Genomic DNA, 13,401 nt, shown 5'->3' on the forward strand with positions numbered 1-13,401 from the left:
TTCTCTCCAATTTGTTAATTAACTGTCAAAGTTGACCAGTGTTTCAAGTGCCACTACAACAAATGCAGGCAAAGAAGACACCGAGGCACAATACTTTGTCGTCTCTGCATACGTTGCTCAAATGTTGCTCTGACCCTTTCATGCAGTCATACCGCTTTAAAAATCAAGGGTAGACTGTCTTTTCAGTATCATGTCTACATCTGTCTTGGCTTTGTTGCATTCTAGATTTCTGTGCCCTGTGGAATATCTATACTTTAAGTAAGTTTTCTCCGGGTGTTTTTTATTTGGAGGGATTTTTTTCTGTTTTTACTTGGCTCTACAAATTGACAGAAATCATACCTATTTAAAATCTAGTTCTTAAAAAGGTCTTGTGTTCTAGTCTTGTTTTAATCATATCAGCATTGTTCTGATGAATTCTTATTTAGAACATAATACACCTTTTTCTTTATTCTCGTTGTCAGTGGCACTGTGTAAATGAACTTCATCCGCTTAGTCACTCTGCTGACAATCTGCTTGTGTACAAATATGATTCCTTTCACTGATAACACATCTGGCCTTGTAGAGGCTTGTAGCTGCTGAATCTTGGCGCTGCTATCTTTCTACCATAGCACTGCTCTCTGGGAATTATTACTTCTTGACTGAAAGTGTTGACCTGTGACTGGGAGAAAGAAGCACGTGTTTTGTTTTGTCTGTTCTGTTACTTGGGAGATGACATCTTGGAGCAAGGTGGGCAGATGAAGAGGGGGGGAGATTCAGAAAAGCAGATTAATTTCAACTTCCATTTAGAAACGCAGAAAAGAGGTCTGCAGCTTGCCGCACTGGATGAAGTCAATATAGAATGACATTTTGTTCCTTCGAAGGGCTTGTAGATAGCTTGAAGCAAAATAAAGCAAGTAGGTGATTCTAATTTAAAAAGAACAAATTTGTTTACTAAATGTACAGGTAATTGATTATATGTATTTTTAAAACATAGAAATGGCAATACTGATCACCTAGAGTTTTTTCAATTTGTAACTTGCTTCGGCTAAAGATTTCTTAAACTATTGCACTAGATTTTCATCCAATATAAACCAAGAGAGTACCTATAGTAAGATGTTTTATTTGTGAATTAATATCCTATTTTGTGTGCTGGAAAGGGACTATCAGTGCAAAGTAGACTTTTCTGCATCTAGGCATGTTTTGTCACGCAATGAGGAAGGGCTCAATCACATGAGGATTTCTTCAGTGGGAGTGCTGGCTTAAACACCCCTGCCCCTTCCCTTTCTTCCACTGCCTGCCCTGGGCTGCCACCAGCTCAAATGTCGTATGGCTTAGTGATGTATTAGATAAAGGGACTGATCAGGTTTTGGCCAACAAAAAGGTTATATTTTTTTAGCCAGATCAGTTCCCTAATGGTTTCATTCACTGGCTGAAGAGCAGTCCTGCTGAGAGTGCCACCAGCAGTGTAAATGGGTGCCTGTGGACCAGAAATGGTCAAGGACAGGAGGAACTCACCTTGCTTTTGAGCAGCACTGCTGCAGAGGATGAAAACCCTACTTCAGTTAGGAGTTAATCTAAATTCTATGAAATGTATGGAGCTGATGCCAAAAATGATACATACAAAAAAGTATACCTAAGGTAATAAAGGTTTTGAATTTCCTGTGTATCTGTAAATATTAAAAGATTCTTTAATGCTTAATCTAAGTCATTACGTGTTTTAACACAAACTGAAATAAATTGCTGAATTTTCCTAAGTATGTGCTAGAAGGTTTTAAGAGTTGTGTCAAACAAGTATCTAACTTGTTTTATTTATTACAACCCCCAGGGTTATCTACATAAATTCAGATTCTTAAATCCAAATTACTGAGATCCTCTTTATTTTTTGCCTGTGGCTGCATGCAGATGTAATTAAAGTCATTTTGGTATTTCGTTGCCTAATACAATATAGGGGCAATATTTGGTGGTTTAAAATAATTTTCCTCGTTGTCTGTGTGTTTGAGGGCAATAAATAAGGGGCTAGGTTGAAGCCTCAGTGAGAACAGGCCTTTAGCTAATGATTAACTTGTTGGTTTAATCTAAATGTTGTTGAAAGAAACTAGATTGAGTGAAAGCAGGCTTCACTTAGAAGAGAATTTACAACATGCTGTCTTGCCTTTCTGAGTTAGGGAAATTCATACACTTTACAAATTCACCAGTGCTTCCTGCCAGAGCTAGGAAGAAGAAAGAAGATGCGTGGTCAACCTGTGGTTGATGTACTCTCTTCTGCTTGCATTTGCTTACTGCTTTGCTTTGGTTGCTGTTGCATGCATGTGGTTGTATATATGCCTTGCAGACCTTCTTGTCTGACCAGCCTCACATTTCAATGTAATTTTGCTTTTCATTTTTATTTTTATGCCCCTTTTAATGACCAAACTAAGACATTGTCCTGAAATGCATGGATATCCCTTTTCACAGGGTGTCATTTGACTTATCCAGCCAATATCTTCTTTTTTTTATTTGACCTGAGGCATCTTAAGTGTAAATGGAATTATAAACACTCTGAAACTAAACACCTATGATGAAACTGCCAGCAAAATCAAAATGATAGTGCAAAACACAAATGGCGATATAAAGAAGATGCTGGCAGATGGAAGGAAAGAAAGCATGCTTGTCAAGCCTTTTAAAATACATATATATTTTTATTAATTGACTGGCTGGATGTTTTTAAGTTTGTTTATACTTTTCTCCAGGAAGTAGAGCCTGTGGTGACCAAATCATTAGAGGGGTGACCTTCAGTCATCTGCGATTTCTGCTTAGACTCTTTTAGCCTCCGTTACCAGGCTATTTCTGTGTATTTCTGTGTTGTATATTGAGCAGAGATCTTTGTTAGGGGATTTTGTTTTGTTAGGGTTTTTTTATTATTGTTATTATCTTCATGATGGTGATTTACAAGAAAGGTTTTCTGAGAGCCCTCAGCACCTCTGAGGGCCATTAGTGGAATAAGACCCTTTCTCCTATATAATTGGTTCCGATTTTGGTCCGAGCTGATAATGAACAAACACCATTACCGCCCAGCAGTTACTTGACAATGAAACTATAACAGCTTGAGAACTTACACAGGGGAAGCTTTATTTATAGGTACTAATAAGAGAATGAAACTAAAGGAAGGAAAATTTGAAGATAAGTAATAGAAAAACCTTGCTTGAAGTGCTGTTTTTTGGACAAGGGAATGATTTCCGAGGAGAAGTGGGGAAAGCGTCATCGCTGGAGCACCAGAAGGCTCCAACGAGGGGGAACAGCCCTGCTTTGACAAGATGGGGAGGTGTGAGGAGACAGTCTGAGAGATCATCTGTGATTTTAGCCTCTCTGTTTCCTATGGGGAAAGTAGTAGTTTATACATTGCCTTAATGCCTAAGAGTGTTACTGCGAGTTTGATAAAGAACTTAATTGTTGTTTCCAAACTGTAGCAATTGAGCCTTAACAAAAGTTATTACCTCTCCTTACAAACATAGCTTCTCCCGCAGAGCAGGCATTCATCAGTTGCTACTGCAGTTAAAAATGCTTTTGACAAGTTTCCTAGAAAGCCTAAAAAATGAGCACGTGCGCAGAAGTTGAATAGTTTCATTGCCCTTAGAAATAAGCAGATGCCTTCAGTGTTCCTGTGAGGTGTGACATGGTGACATGGCTGTGGTACAAGGGGTAGACACATGCAATCTTTCAAGAGTTATAACCTGAAGTTCATTATTTCAATAAGGACCTCTCATGTCTGGCACTCACCAGGGCTGCTTGTGTTGGGTTTTATCTCCGATTCCAGGCTATAAATAAAGTGATGTCAACATTGCAGTTACCAGGAACTTTTTTTTTTTTAAATGTGTTACGAATGGTGGTGACAGAAGGTGTGAAGATGAAACTTCTCACCTTGTGAGTTAGTCACAAGGGTTGGAATTAATCTCACCTGATTTGAGGTGTCTTTAATATAAGTGTCCCCATCTGAACAAGTTGCCCTAGGCTCCTGTCTCACAGGAGACAGAGTGATTCATCCAACCTGCTTTAGACCTCTACTTAAGCTTGAGTTTACTCATGCCGTAACTGAGACTGTTCATCTCCATTGGTTATAAAAAGAGCCTAGATTACTACCCCTGGCTGCTTGTTGCTACTTCTCTCCCAATGGAGGTAACTCTCTCCTCCGTCCAAACTGGTCTTGTAAACTCACTTTAGGCAAAATGAGCCATATCAGCTTAGCCAGTTTAAAAGTAGATCCTTGCTAGCCAAGTTTATTTTGACTGAAAAAAAGAAGGGCTTAGCAGCATGAACCACGTAGCCAACAAATCAGAGGGGTCAGTAGCCTCCAACTGTAGGTAGTAAAGAGCAGGAGAGAGTAGATTGGAAGCAGTTACCTCTTTCAATAAAACAGCTGCAGCAGAAAAGACAAAGAAAGGAAAACAAGAAAGAAAAAAGAAAAAAAAACAGAAAATAGACTAAGAAAAAAATATTGTATCTGGATGTGTAAATTTAGGCCCTTCTCTTTGTTCAAGACACCCAAATTAACTGTCCAGCTGCTCAAATGCTTGCCAACTTCTCTCTAAGCATCTGGGAGATGAAGATGCTTCTGGATTTGACTTCTCTGTGCCTTGCTTTCCTCTGTAGAGTTGGCATGAGACAGCTCTGAAAAGCACTCTGTTATGTCCTGAAGGACATGAGCTAAGCACTAACTGTGCTGCTATGGGGTATAAATGCACGTAACACATACTTTATTTTCTTTTTGTGTCATTTCAGGGACTTGGCAGTCACTCCTGCCCCAGGCAGCTCCCATCAACAATTACTGGAGCCAACAGCGCATGCTTCTTTGCCCTCAGGTGGAGGGAATGTCACCCAAGAACAGAGCTTCCCCCCTGCTCACCCTGAGAGCCGGTGAGTTCAGTTTCTGAGGGAACAGATTATTGCTGGGTGGAATGAATGTTAATGCTGCAAAGTGCAAGATCTAAAACCATTTCCCAAGCTAATGCAGTTGTCTCATCTGTTACATCAACAACCTTATTAAACATGTGTCACTGCCTCATAAAACAAAGTCGTGTCATTCATGGGAATGGTTTCATTTAGACACCATAATTCACACCCAGAGAAAGAATTTCAAGAGCTTTCTTTCACAGGGATGTCTGAAGGAAGAAAATGATGAAAGAAACTTGTCAAAGTATAGAAAAACAGATCTTGAGTGATATCCATTTCAGACAGATTTACCAGAAGTTTCTAATACTGCTATCAGAATGATTTTTCGTTCTCTCTTTAGAGAATCACCGTAGTTACTGTTAAATAGCATTTGGGAGGCTTGAGGTAGTTTCATGATCTTCAAATTTCAATCTTGTTCACAGTGACAACAGATCCCAGCAGGATCCTGAGCGCTGTAGTAACCTTTTACCTTCCCTTCCTATCTTGGCCGTTGTTGATGCTGTACTTCTCATCTTGGCCAGCATCTCTGCTCAGCAGTGCTGAATGTCCTCATTTATACGTATCCCAGCTAAACAGGCTCTGAAGTGTCAAAGGAAGACCACTGTGCTCTCATTTAAAGCTGTTAGAGAGGTGAGACTAGAAGATTTGAGGAGGCAACCTCTTCAAAGTCTTTAGACCTTCAGCAATGAAGATGCCACATTCCATGACCTTGCTCTGTAGGTCCATGTAGCCACCTGTAAGATGGCTGTGACTTACTCTAATGGTCCTGTTCTGTACCAGCAGCTGTGCTCTGGCTGCCAGCAAGCCTGCCTGCTATTGTGGGCAAGTGACATTGTAGCCTTTCTGTGGAGAATCCTGGATAAGCTTTTTTCCTCTGTTCTGGCCATCTGTTGTAATTGCATATCCAGATGGGATGCACAGAAGCAGCAAGATGCCACACAGCATGACCCAGTGAAGCATAAAATGTCAGATTCCCCCATGCACGCTGGGAAATGTTTGTGCTTGTGGCCTTGCTACGAGCCAGCTAAGTCTCCTCAGTCTCCTGTACTGTGTGTAAAGCTCACCTGAAGCCTGCAGGTTAGAATGAGCTGATGTCTGTGCTGTATGGTTGTTGTTAAGTGTGGATTTGATCATGGCTTCAGTCCCATGTTTGATATCTTATTTTCATTCTGTACAGATCAAGGGGCATTGCCATTAAACATTTGCATTAAACATATCATACCATGTAGTTTTCATGTGTATATTTTCATACCTTTCAAAAATCAGTGTTAAATATCTCCCAAAAACACATTAGGCAGTTTGTCACATAGATTGGACCGACAGGAAGTGCTAAACATCCTGATAGCTTTTAAAAAGATTTCAACCCATTTGCTTGATTGACTATATGATTAACTATCTGGTAAGCAAAGTTCTTAGATAAACTTGCTGTTGAAAAAAAAAGTCACTGTTCCTTTTATATCCTAGAGAGTCTTCCAGTTCCCTCTATGTGATGTACTACCTGCCACTGTAATTACAAGTAGTTAATTAGCATGCTGTAAAAAGGTTGGAACCACAGGCCTCTGCAGATTCATTTGTCCTGGGTATTTGTGCCATGGTGGAGTGTGCTGAAGGAGAACAGAGTGAGCATATGAGAGAAACTGAGTGTATAATAGGTTGCAGAGGGATTATGCATCATCTGTCCTTACCAGTAAGAGGCAAGACCTATAACTCAAACGAGTGTGAAGCTATGATGAGTTATAAAGGTCTCACCCTTCGCATATGGGAATAAATATGTCTTTACACTCCACCACATTTTGGTGTTTTGACTTTAGCAATGTTTTCATTTAGCACTGTTAATAACACAGTGGAAAAACAACTGTGAGGAGAGAAAAAGCAAACTGCTAATCTGATTCATTTTTTTTGTGCATGCATCAGGCCTACAGCAAAATTACAGTTATGTTGTCAAATACTTTTGAAAGGAGAATAAGGAAAGCTCAGAAGAAATTTGTTTTTAGGCCTGATGGAAATACTGTTATGTGGATGTATTTGTGGAAAAGAAAAACAACCCACACCTCTGAAGCTTTGCAGTAAAGCTGTAGCGATATTGTTTGTCTGAATATTGAGGTGATTTAATCTTTTTTTCCCTTTCTCCCCAATTTTATGCTTTCAATATTTGGAACGGAAGAAAGAGTAAACTAAAAAAAACGATCAAGGGGTAAGAGCATGAAATAAATTGTTGACCTCCAGGCACAGCCAACGAAGCAAACATTGCTTTTCTAGGATGAGTGACCGCAAATTAGTCTGCTGTCATACAAGGGAACTTTGTATCTAGATCCAAAATCATTTGCATAATTTTTCACATCTAGCAGTTTCTGTTTAAAGTTGAGCTGTGGTGGAAATCGCACCGTTATCCTTCAGGTCACTGACACTTTAACATGTTGGATCCAAGTCTTGCAGTTGTCCTCTTACTGCTGATCTACAAGTAAAATAGGTAATCCTTGGTAGCATTTACTCCAAAGGTGATAATTAAAGATTTGTTTAGATGTCTGCTCACTGACATGTAATTTTCAGCAGGTAAGTTTCTAAATACATCCATAGCTTCTTTTCATTACTAAGACTATAGTTACAGTCTTCTCCTTGGAAGCAGTCTGAGGCCCTAGTTTTTCATGATTTCACAAAAGAAAATGTGCCAGTTTCCAGTGACGTTTGAAGTTCTCTGCTGGTGGCAGAGAACTCTCCTCCACATAAAAGTATGCTTCCTTTTTTTTTCTTTTTTTTCTTTTTCTTTTTTTTTTTTTTTTTTTTTTTTTTTTTTTTTTTTTTTTTTTTTTTGAGGCTTCATTTGTTTTCACTCATAGGCTTAAACAATTAATCATTGCCTTTGGCAAGTAGCAGTCCTTTAGGAAGGTATATCTAGCAACTGTACTTTAAAGACGACTACTACTAACCAGAGACAACAATAAGTTCTTTAGGTCACTACCTGATGTACTTCATGGCTCATTTTTACCAGTAGAGGTGTTTGTAAGGCAATTGTATAACCTAGATATTGAAATGATTCAGTTGCAGCATAACAAGAAGAGAAGACAAGAGGGGCAAAATTTAAAGCAGAGTTGGGAACTAGAGATTTAGAGAGTGGAAACGACTTCTGAAACTGTTTCTATATCTTCAGTATTTGTAAGCTTAGTGGTGGAGTCAGAACCTCATCTAGCATTGACTAGTGCATTTAACAAAGAGCTGTCTCAACTATTTAATGGCACTTACTGATTCCTGCCAGATGTCATCACATGAAAATTATCCATCACCAGAATTACTGCGCTACCATGTGGAATGGCATATGTTAGTGTTCCGCAGTCCAGTACAACCATAATCTAAACAAAACCTCTAGCAGGCCAGTGTTTTAATCCTCAGCTCATTACTAATATATTCTATAGTCAGTGTGCAGAGATCCCATTTATCTCTTTATTCCATGGAGTACTTTACTTTTGTCTTTTGTAAGCTGCTTTTGTTTTTCTTTTCCATTTAGCTGATAGAGACATTTGAGTGGATGGAAAATAGGACACAGCTATGCCTACTCCACTTGTAATAGCTATCTTTTCTGTGCTTGGGTCTTCATGGAAGAACTAGAGATAGGTTATCAGAGCCCATTTACGAATCGCTTGGCAGTAGCAGGTAATAATGAAGGAGATTTTTCAAAAGTACAAAGAAGTGTTAGGTTCTCAGCTCCTCTGCCTCACCTTTCCCAAATACCTTGGATATCTAGATAGCATAGACTTCATAAACTCTAGTTTCCTGTTATTTTTGGTATCTTTTTCTTAATTCCAAGTCATTTTACAAGAAACCCCCATTAAATAAAATGTTTCTTGTGCTATTTGTACTAAAAGGCCCCAGTATAAAACTAAACACTGAGGTGAGTATTGCAATACAGCAATCTCAAGGCTTATTCAAGTTCACAGCTTAGCACAGACCAAAATAACAGTGAGGCATTTAGTGGAACATCTGTTCTTCCTCCTACCTTTGTTACAGCTACTGTCACAACTACTGTACTATAACCCCTTAGTTTAAACTATTGACTCTCCTAGGAAAAAATTGCTGGTCTAGTGCCACAAGTAAATGTGAATTAGACTTGCAAGACTGTACTTGACACTGTAACTTAGGCTACTTCTCCTCATGGAAGAAGGTACTCCATCAAAAACACTTTTCCTCCTAGAATAATTATAAATATTCTTTGGCTTTTACTGAAGTAAAAATGTTTGAATTGTTCCCATAGCAGCTACATGGTATTGACAGAGGTATCTACTGTAATATTGAATTTTTGACATTCTTATCTTTAGCCTGTCCAGGTGGTTTTCAGAGGAACATGGGTACCAACTTTCCGTGTACACCTAAGAGTCACCTTCTGCCAAGCAGTGTGTTAATTACTTCCCGCTATCTACCTTGTCTTCTGCCCTTTAACAAAGGGACTGCTAGAGGAGAAGCCAACAAAGATTTCTACTGGATGCTGGATTTTGAGACAGTGCATTCATGTAGCTGTCCGTAGAGATCCACAGAATTAATTCTAACCATATAATACTTACTGTTCACCTTTATTAGTAGGCAAACACATAAATGTATGTTCTAAAGCAAAAGCAGTGGTAGTCAGCCTTTTAGAAATTGGCACAGATACTTTTGCAGAGTCCAAGCTGCTCTATATAGTAAACCTGAATTTGCTGCTATAAGTAATTGCTTTTCCCTACTGCAGTTATGTCTGATGGGTTACAGGCAGCTAAAATGAGATTACAGCTAGAGTTAAGCACTTGGCTACAGCAAGATCAGTGTTTGGTGTTGAGCACCCTTGGATGCAGTGGACCTCAGAGAAAGGCACAAGCACTCAGTACATTACAGTGTATAACCCTCCCTCCTTTGCCATCACCTTATTGAAGGCAATGCCAAAATTCTCACTGACTTCCACAGTACATCTAGTGAAACAATAATTACCTGTTTCTTATGGGAGTACCACACTGTTTTATCTCATTATTCATGATACCATCTTCTTATAGCTCGGATTTATTAAAATACTACTGAAAGACTTTCTATCTATTCCCTGGAATGTTGTAATCATAGTATTCTCATAAGCTAAAATGCTCCTTGCAGGAATTTGGGGATGAAGTTCTTTGGCCTGCATCATAGATAAGGTCAGAATGGATAATACTTGAAATTCTTCCCAGACTCACAAGTTTATTAATCAGAGTTTCTCTTGCCTAGACTGGAACAGCCTTTTCTGTTTGAAGACAGACAAGAAATGCCTTAAGCACTTCTCCAGAAATATATTTATGGTTTTACATTAAATAGGTATTTATTGATGTCTCTGGCTTTTACTTAAGTAAATTCAGCATAAGATACAGGTGGAAGCAGAAAGCCTTTATCATGTCAGAACAAGCTGCAAGCATGAATCTTATCGTTGTCGTGTTCACATGTACCTGCCTGATCTGAAGGCCCCTGACTGCTTAGGCTTGGACTTTGGATACTGATTTTCTTCAGGAGACCCAAAGGGTGGGAGGTGCTCTGGACACTGCTCAGTGGTAAATGGCTACTCATGGTCTGTATTGTCACTGGAGTGCTACGGAAACATTTACTTTCTCCAGATGAATGTAGAATCCACTGCGCTAGGGATTGTGCAAATATGCAGGATAGTAAGGAAGTCTTTTGACTATTCATGACACCTGTCGTGTCTAGGTTAATAATCACTATTACTGCAACACTTCTTCAAGAGATCAGTGAGCAGCTCACTAAGCCCAGATTTCCAGTTCTTATGTTGTCCCTGGAGAACAGGACTTGCAGCGACTCCTGGTGAGGCCTGCAGTGGTAATAGGGAGCATGAATGCAGACCTGGGGGACCTATAGAGGCTGTGGCAGAGTAGAAGTTAGTTCTGCAGGTAAACTGTTAATTCGACTTTACAGAAATCTTTTCAATCAGTTGCTGAGAGAGAATATTGTAATGCTGAACTACAGAGTTTGGAAACAAGAAGCTCTGAGCTCTAATCCCAGATTTGAAGTCAATTCACTATGTGACATGAACCTCTTCGTTCTGTCTGTGATTAATTATTAGATCAATACATAAAATGAAACTGAAGAGGGGTAGTAATTGTGTTTGCTAACACCAAAAATTTTGAGAGAATTGTAATACATGAAAGTTTTTGTAACTGATAAATACTGCAATTTACTTGTGACTTTTGATTGATTTATGTGACTGCGGTAACATCAGTAATATTGTCAGATCAGGAATACTATCAGATTTGCTGCACACTCTTTTTTATTGCTATTTTAAAGCATAAATTGTTTCTTCCTCTCAGTGACAGAGAATCTGGTCCTGCTAGTGGACTATTTCTAATCTCCTCATCTGGTGCAGCTGCTACTGAAGGTTTGCCTGTTCGGACCCCTCTTCCCCATGCTCTGCTCACGGAAGAAGACAGAGTTGAGCATCAAGATCCAAGAGGAGCTGAAAACGATGTGGACAGATTGAAAGGTTTGAATGATATTCCAAAACAATGGTTTTGTTCAGGCTGTGTATCACGCTTACTGTAATGATAGTAGCTTTATTCAGATGTCAGGGCAGCTTCTTCATGCTTCTGAAAACAACTTGCTTTAATAATCAGCAATTTTATAGTGTGGTAGAATCATTAAGCAGCATGCATAATATAGCAGATTTCTCTTAGTGAGCTTGTGGAGAAAACAAAATGGTGACTATATGCTTGGGCATAAAGTTACTCTTCCATTCATATTAGGTAAGTTAACCACTGAACTACCTGAAGATATTTCATCTTTTTTTTTTCCACAAAACACTAGGTTTTCAGCTGGAAACATGAGTTGTGGTAGATTTTAACTTCATTGAAATAAATCCTTGCTAGTGAGTGAGTGAGTGTTCACTTATTTATTAATTTCTGCAGAGACTGAACTCCCTAGTGACAATCTTCAGAGAAAATCCAGCAAGTCCAAGTCTGGTTCTTCTCGTGCGCCTCAACTCACCAACCGGCCAGGCTCCAACTCCAAACCTGTCCTACCTCCAATCCCATCTGGGCGGAAGAGGACCAACCCTTGATGGCTGCTACTAGCCGGCCTTTGTCTTGATCGTGCTGAATCTTTCTGTCTAGCAGGAATACTGATTTTGATATAATTTCTCCTCAACAAAGAAAAGTCTGTCAAAGATTATTTCTAAATCCATTTCTGATTAACTCTGAATAGCTCTTCCCTCTCCAAAAAAAAAAAGTTATTTATTTATAACTTTATTAAAAAGTAATTTTTGCGTTTCCCAAAGCTAGAAATTATTTCCCCAGGCACTCTCAGCTGGGAAATGGCATAGAATTTTTCCTGACAGCCATATGACCATATCTTTCATTAATTTCTTTTTTTCGTCTCCCTCCCATTTCACAGATTTAATTGAGGTGTGGAAGTATGATGGCCTCTGATAATATTGTCTGTATTGCAAGACTAGTGAATTATTCTGAAGAGGGATTCTGTGAAATGTTCACAGTTAAATTGAAAGTAAAAACTGCTTCCAAAACCTTTTTAATAAGTGTAGTTTTTGAAGATATGAGACATAATTCTTTGATTTGCTCATGTATTTAAACAAACAACCTAATCAGAACCAATCAGAAAAAATACTAGTTACTGAGAACTAGCTGAAGCTGTAAGTACTCTGTGAAGATTTGTTTTTCTGTATGTGGAGCAGAACTCTGACAAGTAAATAAAACTCTTGAGTTGATGTTTGTCCTGATTAATTACTGTCTATTTACAGAACAGATAGGAAGGCCCTTGGCCCGAGAAGCTTCCACTGAGGAAGTCTATTTGCTTTTATATCATAGCATGGGTCCTCAGAGATCTTTGCATGCACAGAAGAAGACATGACTTGTTGCCACAGTGTGGAGTAATGCCTGTAGAGTAGCTCTGGTTTACCTCATCGTGCAAGTTCAGAACTTGGCCAAGGGTTTTCTTTGTTTAAAAATGATGAACTGAACAAAGCAACGCAGCTCACGGTAAGTAATGGGTAGATTCAAACAGCCTGCCCTTAAATTCCAGGGAAGCCTGTAAAACAGCTCAGCTTTTTATGAAGTAGTTTCCTCTCCATATAGCAACTAACTGTATCCTCAAGTTGAGGAAGAACAGCTCTTCTGAGGCATCAGTTTTTAATCACTGATTTTGGCAGAACAAGGAGCAAGGATGGATGCCCTGTGGCCTGGGTTCAAAAGGAGTTCAAGCAGTTTGAACCGTAGTGGGTTTACCAAGGCAGTTTGGCAAGGTAGGTGCCCTACTACTACCTAACCTACAGAGTTGCTTCAGCAAATCCCATGGGGTTCTTTGTGGCTGTTTTCTCTCTCTAAATACCTTTGCAGATGTTGGCCGGGCTGTTACAGCTGGTTGCACGGCTGACTGATGTGGATGCTGATCTGTGCATCAGCTCTGCCGTTTCACAGGTCATCATAGTTCTGCCAGTGCCCTGGTTAGTGAACGTGTGTAAGGTACCTTGTAGTTCATGCACAGGAA

At 39.3% G+C, this 13,401-nt stretch overlaps 1 protein-coding gene across 1 annotated transcript in view; it reads left to right on the forward strand.

Annotated features, from left to right (window-relative positions):
- The window catches only part of LRGUK (leucine rich repeats and guanylate kinase domain containing), a 53,458-nt gene extending 40,836 nt beyond the window's left edge, over positions 1 to 12,622 (forward strand). The window contains exons 18-20 of the mRNA XM_085299766.1: positions 4,735 to 4,869; positions 11,214 to 11,386; positions 11,808 to 12,622. Coding sequence (XP_085155892.1) covers positions 4,735 to 4,869; positions 11,214 to 11,386; positions 11,808 to 11,959 — 460 coding nt within the window. The 3' untranslated portion in view covers positions 11,960 to 12,622. The remainder of the gene's footprint in view (positions 1 to 4,734; positions 4,870 to 11,213; positions 11,387 to 11,807) is intronic.
- Positions 12,623 to 13,401: the final 779 nt, after the last annotated feature.

The sequence above is a fragment of the Rhea americana genome, unplaced genomic scaffold, assembly GCF_003343005.1.
Source record: "Rhea americana isolate MKP2758 unplaced genomic scaffold, rheAme1 scaffold_1, whole genome shotgun sequence".
Lineage (NCBI taxonomy): Eukaryota > Metazoa > Chordata > Aves > Rheiformes > Rheidae > Rhea > Rhea americana.